This window comes from Notolepis coatsorum, assembly GCF_963971535.1.
Source record: "Notolepis coatsorum genome assembly, chromosome: 17".
Taxonomy (NCBI): domain Eukaryota; kingdom Metazoa; phylum Chordata; class Actinopteri; order Aulopiformes; family Paralepididae; genus Notolepis; species Notolepis coatsorum.
In genome coordinates this window covers 102,464,501-102,474,500 of record NC_140181.1, presented here as the reverse complement: position 1 = coordinate 102,474,500, position 10,000 = coordinate 102,464,501, and the positions used below count along the sequence as shown (strand labels likewise).

Below are 10,000 nucleotides of genomic sequence, written 5' to 3'. Positions count from 1 at the left end.
TTGTTTTTTAATTATAATTATGTTCACACCCTTGATTACCATGTTCATTGTTTCTTTGAAGTCTGACCAAATACTGTACTTCTTTAAATGCAGAATATGCCTATATATTGAATAGAAATAATAAATAAAAATATTCTATTTGGAAAATATCACGGAGGAATGTCTTGTCTCTGTCTCTCTGAATGTTATATATAGAGACTTTGGTATGGAAGTATTTGCTCACAGAATATTACAATTGACAATTTAGTAATTTAGTAATTTTCATCCAAATTGTGAACAACAAGTCAGCAGGACGGGTACATCTCTGGCAGCTAAGGGTCAGTGGCATTGTTCGTCAAATAGTGTCGAACTAATAAATTTTTCAGATATTATTTCAGATTATTTCTGTTTGAAGAGGTGTGTTTTTAGTCTACGTGGAAAATTGGCCCGGTTTCAGCTGTTCCCGACATGGTGGGGAGTTCGTTCCTTGCGGAGCGAGGACTGAGAATAGCCTGCTTCTCTTTGATGAGGAGCTCGGATAGGAGTGGGTCTGAGACAGCCAGAAGATGCAGAGCGTAGGGGTCTTGAGGGTGTGTAGTTAGAAGATGTAGAGTGTAGGGGTCTTGAGGGTGTGTACAGGGGTGTAGCTCCAGATTCTGGGCCCCATGAAAGAATGTATTTGTAGGCCCCCTGTGTATGCGAGCGCGCGTAAGCGCGCAAGCGACATTTTTTTGGCCATTTTTTTATTGATGAAAACGCATAATATGGTTTTTACCTATACATTCGGATCAGCAGTTCAGCACCTGCACTGTTGGTGGGTGAGCCTAGTAAAGGATGTCGCATTGCGTTCATCTTCAATGAATGGACCAATGCAATAGTCTACCAAAGCCCCCCCTCTCTCTCTATATATCTCACACACACACACACACACACACACACACACACACACACACACACACACACACACACACACACACACACACTTCAGAAACAAACATAGTATCAATGTGAGCATCAATAATACACCTGAGTGATGTCTAGTAAAAAAAAATAAAAATAATTTTTTTTTTTTTTGGGCCCCCCCTCAGTGCTGGGCCCTTGGAATCATCCTAAGCTACCCCCCCCCCCCCCCAGCTACGCCCCTGGGTGTGTAGTTAGAGACCGTTGACCGGAGGTAGGAGGGAGTTGTTCCCCTTGCTGCCAGGTCGAGGGCAGTGGGAAGCCACGCAGCTCTCTGAGAAGTGGGGTAGCATGGGCTGACTTGGTGTAATATAATATATAATACTAGCAAGCCTGGTTTTAGTGTGTAGAAGAAACAAAAAGACACTATCAAACATTGTATTAGACTTTTCTTCATTATTTTCTTTTTTTTATTATTTTACAGCAGAAAGAATAGAAAGCATTCAGAAAACATCTTCCATATTTTAAGGGCATTTCAAAACGTTTTGCATGGCTTCAGCAGCTGAAATCATTTTTTTTTTCCTTTTAGTTTTTTTTTACATATCCATCGAGTCAGTGACGCTTGTACATGCACAATTACAAAAATAAAACTTACAAACGAGAGAGAGAGAGAGAGAGAGAGAGAGAGAGGGGGAATAAAAAAAAATAAAATAAAAAAAAATAAAAAAGCAAAACACATTAGGAGAACCGAGAGGAGATGAAACTATTGGGGGGAGGGTAGTAGGGTCACACGACATAAAGACGAGAGATAAAGAGCTATAGAAGGAGAGGAAAATAGATCTAACACTAGTTCACATGCAAAGTGTCGAAGACCCACAACTTTGTTATCAAAGCAGGGCCGATTCTTTTCTTCTTCTTGGTTCTGAATTGATGAAAACGTGCAGTTCGGTAAAGAGTGCCATATAATTGCTGTCCATAAACTACTGAATGCTCGTCTTGCAATACTGGCATTTGCATAAGAGTAAGAGTCGACTACATGTGTCCAATCGTTTTTTTTTGTACGTTTTTTCTTCTTTAAACTTCACTAGGTCTATAGGTCTCCACAAAATAATGCTTATTGCTCTGAGTCCACAAGTGGGATATGTTGTGAGATGCCTTCTGCCGTGTTGTCCTGGTGCGCCTACCTTTCTTGTGGTTTTTTGGGGGTGCTTTTTGACAAAAGAAGAGGAGGAAAGGCAGATTCCCAGGTCAATTTACAGAATGTCACAAAAAAATTAATAAAAGACTAATAATAAAAGTGCCCAACTGCTAAACCTGTCATCCCATTCATATTATGGCAGTAAAACAAGATTTGCAGGTGAACATTTAATCTAAACTACACCCCTTGAATCCCCCCCCATGTCCACGTTGCCATCGTATATATATAGCCCGAACAGATACAGTCGGCTATAATGATACCCTATAGTTTGACAAGATTTATTTTTATAAAAGTATGGCAAATCCCTTATCTAAATGAGTTATGACAGCACCCTACTTCCCCCGGCTCCAGCGGTGCTATTGACGTCCATTGTTTACTGAGAAGTAACTCTATATAATAATAACGTCATTCAATGGAATAAACTAAATCCAGTATCACAGTAGTAAATTTGCTGAGGAATCCTTGTCTTTACACCAGAAAGCAAAAGGTTGAACTCTATACGTCTCCTGTGCTCTGCCTCCTCCTCCCCGTTTTGGCACCTGAGATAAATACAGAAGGGAGGTGAACCACTCGTTCAGCCAGAGAGCGTGTTGTCCTCTCTGCTCCTCAGTGTACAAGTCTTACAAGACACTTTGACGTGCCTGCGTGTGTGTGTGTGTGTGTGTGTGTGTGTGTGTGTGTGTGTGTGTGTGTGTGCAGTGCAATGTGTTGTTGCGCATGTGCTTGTGTGTATATGTATGTGTGTGTGTGTGTGTGTGTGTGTGTGTGTGTGTGTGTGTGTGTGTGTGTGTGTGTGTGTGTGTGTGTGCATATGCCTAGTTAATATTTGCTATATATTGTCATAATGGTCTCCAAACTTTGTTCCAGGTATTTTTGAAGTCGGGAGCACACTTATCAAGATCCAAAAATTAACACAAACAAAAAAATATATATATAAAAAAAAAAAAAAAAAAAAAAAGGTCTAAGAAGTTGAAACTTGCTCTAAAAAACAATCTTGTCCTCATGCTTCGCCGTGGAAAGGTCGGTCACAAACGTCGCTAATTGATCGTCGGGTTGATCAATTGGCTCTAGGTCTCGCCTCTGCCCTCCGTCTTTCTGAGTTCTGGGACACGTCAAACCGGCGTCCGATCGCTCTACAGAACAGTACGTCTACCTGACTACCGATTCTAGGAAAATAAGCATGCTTTTAGGTGCAGTTCTGTCACCCGGTTAACTAGTTTACCATGCAAGCATAATAAAACCTCCTCCTTTGTCGTCACGGCACTGCGTCAGCTAGGCGTTCTGACCACGACCTAGAGAGGATGAATGCAACGCAACAAACCCCAGTAGTGGCATCTCTTAATTCCCATGGTTTTAAACAAGCAGTTCCAGTAGAAAAAGAGAAAAAAGAAAAGAAAGAAAGAAAGATAAGGAAGCTTAGCATGTCTGACGAGCCAGAGCGCTGCGGCGGTGGACGGGGTGTCAGCGGTGGATACCCCTATTCTGACTGTGGCGAGTGATGGCGAACCTCACTGTATTCTGGATACAGTGTTTGTTCTTTAAAAACCTTGGATTCGTTTTGACCATTTTTCTCTCCAACACGATTTCCACTTTAGGTACGTTGCATGCATTCTGACATTGGGTTTTTTGTGCGATTGGGATATGATTAGGCACTTTCTACATAAAGACTGGGCAAATCAAAGTTTACATAATATGTGGAACAAGTCAGTCAGTCAATAAAACATATCCAGAAGTACCTAATAACTTAGGGGGGGGGGGGGGGGACAAAACAAAACAAAAATTATATATAAATAAAAAACAGTGTAAATGACAGCAATTCAGCAAAAACAGGTTGTTCAATGGCACTCGTATCTTGGCTAAATAATCAACGTCATCATCAATAGTATGGAGAATACACTTTCTGGTTGTTGATATGAATTTGATACAGGAATTTACAACATCTGAACAGACATCTCTTGCCCAGTATAGCAAACATAATGCATTATTCTCATTCAGACTGTTCTAAATGTACCCTTTTTCCCACTGCACCACTCCACCACACCATTCACATGGCTGCCACTTTTGCTCTTATACCATGCTCAGGTTGGGATTCTTGAAAGGAATCCCAACCTGAGCACGACATAAGAGGCCAAAATGGCCGCCGTGTGAATATAGTCAATGGACTACATGTATTCTCGTCATCACATGGTGCCGGTGGCGGCCGTGACGTGCACAGATCAACACTTAAGGTTGTTATACCAGACTCACTTTGGCTCTCGACTGTGATAAAAAGAGTTTACACACGGCATAGTCCATTTTGGAACAAAATCATTTTAGCACCTTGTAACATTGTTTTTAGAACAGTTCATGTTGAGAATACCATTTCACCTGTTGGGACAGAAGGACTCCAGTTGTTTTATGCTACAGAACTCTTCAACCAATAAATCTATACGTTTTATTTTTTTAACACAGAATACAAGGCCAGATCTGGCAAGAACCTACCAGCCCTGATCAAGGAGTAATCAGCGTCTGCATCAGCGACATACAGGACTATTCTCTGAAAAAGTGTCCAAACTTTACTCTTTATGGGAATACTAGAACACATTGGAGAAGTCTGATGCTATGTAAGTGCCTGTTTAAAGAGACAAATCCATCTGTTGCGTCCCCTCTCTCGATAACAGAGAGTAAGACCACATAAAGGTTTGCTATAGGGTCACCATGGCTGCCATTTTACAATCTTTAAGACCATACAAACGTGCTCCGTGACACATTATCACATTCCATTTGCAATCAACACCTATAGAATAAAGCACAAATTTAGAGGTCCCCCCTCTTTTTACAAGCAATCCACGTGTGTTCAGTGACAGCTAAAAGTTTGGGTTCTCTATGAAAATGGAGGAGATATGAGAGATATTAAAATGTTTTTGTTGTTGAAAGATGGCTCCCTCTGCAACATGCGTACCTCAATGTTCCTGTGGTCTCTGCCAGTTGTGATCGTATTTATGGTCTTCAATGCTAGTGTGTAGTTCATCGTATGATTATCTGTTCTGCAAAACTTTAACTTAATTTCTCTTGTTAAGCAATATAGCATTCACATTACTTGGCACCATTGGCAAAAGATTCTTGGTAGCCCAAAACAAAAATGTAAACATAACCATACTTGTTTTAAGATAATTTTGCAGATTCTTCTCTAACTCTACAGTAGTTTCTTTTTTTTGTAACTTTTTCATATTTGCAATAAGGTCATGCTTTAGCAAAAATGTTCTTCTCAAGAACGATCAAAATAAAATAAAATACTCTTATAGTGAAATAGTTTTAATCATTTTTACAGAGCATAGCCACTACTGCTTTTGTTGTTTTTTTCCCTTTTGACTCTGTTCATGGTTTTCATGCACATCGCTCGTTTTTATCCCAGTTATTTACACTATATACAAACAATACAACCATACTTCTTAGGCATTCAAACAAAACTATACAAATATTCTGTTTTTGTTTCGTACCTGTTTTGACCCCTTTTTAATGAATAAAATAATATATTTCTAAAATACAATCCCCTTTGGGTAAATGTTTTTTTTCCCCCCTACGTACTTTCAGCCTTTCTTTATATACAGAAACCGCTCAATTGTCAAAAATATGGATTTGTCAAACCCCTATTTTGGGACTAGCTTAGGGATCCCTCATAGAATCTCTAAGACGTCAAGGCAATGTATGTGATCTTCCCCTCAGAAGCCCATGCAGGCTCCGAAGTTCCTTTAAAAACAACAGCAATAACCTTCATGACCCTAATTATTACAACACAAAAGAGGAACGTTTTTTCTTTTTCTTCTCTTTCTCTTGAGTTTCAGAAGAGCAGTCGAAAATGAAATAAGGCAAACGGAAAACAAAGATCAGATAAAATCGGAAGAGGTCAGGACAGCTTCAGTAACTACAGCGGAAGTGACTCGTTGGCGGGGGGAGGGGGGAGGGGGGGGCCCGCGTGGTGGCACCACTGAACTGGGAATGGAAACGCAACTCAAATGTAAAAATCAAGAGGACGGGCTGACAGACTGAAGTACTACAAGCACGCAGGCGAAGCGCAGGTATCGCCCAGAGTCATGCATTATTATAGTATTCTTTTTTTCTCTTTCTTCTTGACTAGATTCGACATAACATAGAATTCTGAGGACAGCGTGGGTCAGCGATAAATCAAGACACAGATGGAACAATATTCAAGTAATAAGAAAGAAACAATAGAAAAAGCTAAAGCAATACAGTTTCCAAAATTAAATGTTTTTTTTTTAGCCCCAACCCGTTTCTACTTAGTGAAACCCCTCCTACATTCATATAAGTATCTCCACCCGTGTGAGCGGTCTGCAGGGGGGGGGGGCAGAGCACAGCAGGACAGGAACAGCTGTTACTGAAACGTACTCCTCTATGACAGGTGGACAGGAGTGGACATGTGCAAAATGGAATCAGTGGGGTTTGCCGACTATTTTTGGTAGACATTTTTTCTTCTTCTTCTTCAAATGAATTTAATTAGTCACTTAAAAAGTTATGAAATACAATTAGAGCCCAAAGTGTTTCTGCGTGGTCCTCCTCCTTCCCATCCTCCTCCTCCTCCTCCTCCTCTCGAGACAAAGACCCCCCCGGCGTTCCTCCTCCTCCTCGTTAGTCCGAGAGACAGACCTCGTCAGACACGATGTCCCGCGCCCTGTTCCGTAACCATCCACCTCTTCGTATTCCGAAAAAAGACAAAAGCAATCCATGAAAAAGTGCAAAGAAAGCCATGAAGCAAATGTTCTGCACCCCCCCCCCCCCCCCCCCCCCCCACCCCACCCCCCTACCCCAACCCCCCTTCAGTATATAATCCCATAGGAGTGGTCACTCTGCAACTGAAACCACGTCGGTGGGAAGAAAGGGTTAATGTGAAAAAAAAAACTGTTGTTGTACATGTAGTGTGTGGTGGTAGTAGTAGTGGTTGAACCGGTAACACTGCAGTCGTCGTAGTAATCGCAATGTCTTCGTTTTCCCCAATCCGTGTGTTTCTTTCATTTATCTCTCGTAAAACGTCTCGGGTACGAACGGAAAACAGAAAAAGAAGAGTCAGGAGTGATGTCACACGGCAAGGGGGCTCTTCTGAGGGGGGCTCTCATGTTCCCTGGCCTTTTTCAATTCTTTCACTCTGAAACACAAAGAGAGAGAGAGACACGGCGGCCATGACTACGGTGTATCCGTGACGACGTTTGTTCCTATTGGTTAACCTCATCATCATCACACAACCTGTTAACGCCACACACGGTGTTCTAGACCGTGCTGGCCAGAAGACATCAGGAGCATAAAGAAAAGAGAGAGAGAGAGAGAGACAGTTGAGATTGTCAGGAACTATAGCTGGTAATTATAGGTTTTCCCCCTACTACCACATTCACAGGTGAAGCAAAAGACACTTTAATAAGTTCATACCTTGATTGATATAACATGGTATATACGAGAAACGTTGCCAACTACAATGTGATTAGCCTAATAGCAAACACAAATTAACAATTTCTTTTTTTTAACATACAGTGGTATGAAATACAGTTAGTGTAATCAATGCACAGCTGTTAGCTGACTTAGCGAGTCCCGTGGTCAGAGTTCTGGCTGTGTTCTGACGGGCCCCACATGAGGTCCGGTAACAAAAAGGTTTTAAAAGCCACACTAGTTTCAGCCATCCACAACAGAATACAGTCCTCATTTATTTATTATTATTATTATTATTAACGCTGAGATTCTTCTCTCAGATTGAAGTGATATCTTGGAACTAGTTATTATAATATTATATATTGCTAGTTTCTTCCATTTGAAAGTAATAAGTTAGGTTACAATATTACTGTCTGTGTAGAGAGTAAACACTACTTTTACGCAGCTTTACTTTTATTACTTTCGAGTTGAATGGAGAGAAACTCCGATCACATAATAATGTCTGTTTCAGTCTTTTGTTTTTGTACAAGTGAAAGTTCTTAAGAAATAGAGAAGAGAAATCATTATGAAATACGCCTCATTTAAGTCCCACATGGAGACTTCACAAAGAACTTACACCTCAGCCGTCTAACTTCAGCAACAGGAAATTATTTGGGGGATATTACTCGGTGAAGCTAAAAGAAACTTCTTCTTCAAGAAACAATTTCTCCCCCCCAACATATAGTGTCGGTGAGAGAAGTATCATCATGGGAAATATAAAAAGACAGTTGTATTCTGTTGTGGATGGTTCAAACGTTTGTTTGCATGCTGTAGTTGTGGCTTCAAACCTCTTTGATGCCGGACCCCACGTCTGTCTGGAGCTGCCCGGGTCTCAGTGAACCTCCACCAGGACCTCCACCACGGGACTCAGTGAGTCAGCGAACGGCTACGCATCGATCACATTACAGTATTTTATACAACCGTATGTCAAAAAAAATACAAACTTTCTCTTTAAGACATTCAAAAAAACAGTGTTAACTACCGAGTGACAGCTTAAGTAAAAACAGCCATATCCCACAAATACAAACATTTCACCAAACGATGGGAGACTGTATTATATGATTGCCCCCATGCTATGATCTCATCAGTCCTCCTCGTCTACCCCACAATGCAAAGCGTCAAACATCCTCTTTTGCTATTAGAGAGTGTTAAACATCAGATACTATTTGACTAACGGCAGCTAGCGTTAGTTGCAACAATTGCTAGCTGACATTAGCTCTAATTCTTTGTGGGCTAATGTTAGCGCTTAACACTATATCCTCGAGCAAATGAGGATGCGTTTTTTAGATGCTTTGCATTGTGGGGTAGTTTCGGAGGACTGATGGAATCGAACACAGGGGCAGTCATACTTAATAATACCCCCACATTGTTGTAAATAGCCACGTTTACATTCTTTCCAAACCTAATCTATTAGGTCAATGGAAGTGTTCAGCTCCACTAAGAGTCTGACGGGCTACTTATGGATCCATTCTCTCCATTTTAACCCTTTTAACTACCACACGACAGGAAGGTTAACCCTTTCACTACCACACTACAGACGGTCTAAGACCGTCTGTAGTGTGGTAGTGAAAGGGTTATCCATTCTGTCGTGTGGTTGTGAAAAGGGTTCATCCTTAGTCGTGCGGCAGTGAAAGGGGTTAACCTTCTGTATTGCCGCAGTGAAAGGGTGAACCCTTTTGGTAGTGTGGTAGTGAAAGGGTTAAGCCAAGAAGGAGGGGGAAAATAGGCCTCTGCTCCCAGGACGCCCCCACTGCATATCTGCTTGGCTGACAGAGAACCCTCCAGGCTGGGAAGAGCTTTTTTGAAATCACCCATCCGACAAATTTCAAACCCCGCATAATATTATGCATTGTTTGGCAGTTCATGAAAAAGTACAACAACAAGAGAAGTGGGTCTGATGTTGGCATCGCGGCAGAGAGGCGGGCCAAAAGCAGTCAGGCTGCTGAATAAACATCATTCTTCATCTGTAAATAAATGGATGGCAGCACATTTCAGCCCCACCGCCGCCATCATAGTTTGTAATGGATTTATAAACAGGAGGTTCAGGCCCCCGGGGCGATGATGATGATGTCATAATGATACGACCATGTGACCTGGAGTTTAACCTGCACCTTGTATTAACCCTTTCACGACCACACGATACAGAAGGTTAACCCTTTCACTACCACACTACAGAAGGTAACCGCGGTCTGTAGTGCGGCAGTGAAAGGGTTAAAACTGAGAACCTTTTTTCTCACTGGGACATTATCCTGAGCTTCCCAAAGACCTGTCACTACGCTGCTGTACTGCGTGTCCTCCAGTTAACTCCTGTCGCTTTCATGTGTGTGCTTTGTGTGATTGATTGATTGATTGATTGAACATTTTATTAACAGATTGCAGAATGGGTACAGTACAGTACAGCTCAATACACACAATTGTTAAGGGGATGCAGACCAGAGAAAGACTTTAGTCTTGTTTACATCAGGGTCC

General features: G+C 41.5%; 1 protein-coding gene across 1 annotated transcript in view; it reads right to left on the bottom strand.

Annotated features, from left to right (window-relative positions):
• Window positions 1-7,184: 7,184 nt before the first annotated feature.
• The window catches only part of LOC311244189 (calmodulin-binding transcription activator 1-like), a gene marked incomplete at both ends in the record, with an annotated part of 18,600 nt that continues 15,784 nt past the window's right edge, over window positions 7,185-10,000 (bottom strand). Inside the window, one exon of the mRNA XM_084333596.1 lies at window positions 7,185-7,217. Within this exon, the coding sequence (XP_084189722.1) occupies window positions 7,185-7,217 (33 nt within the window). The remainder of the gene's footprint in view (window positions 7,218-10,000) is intronic.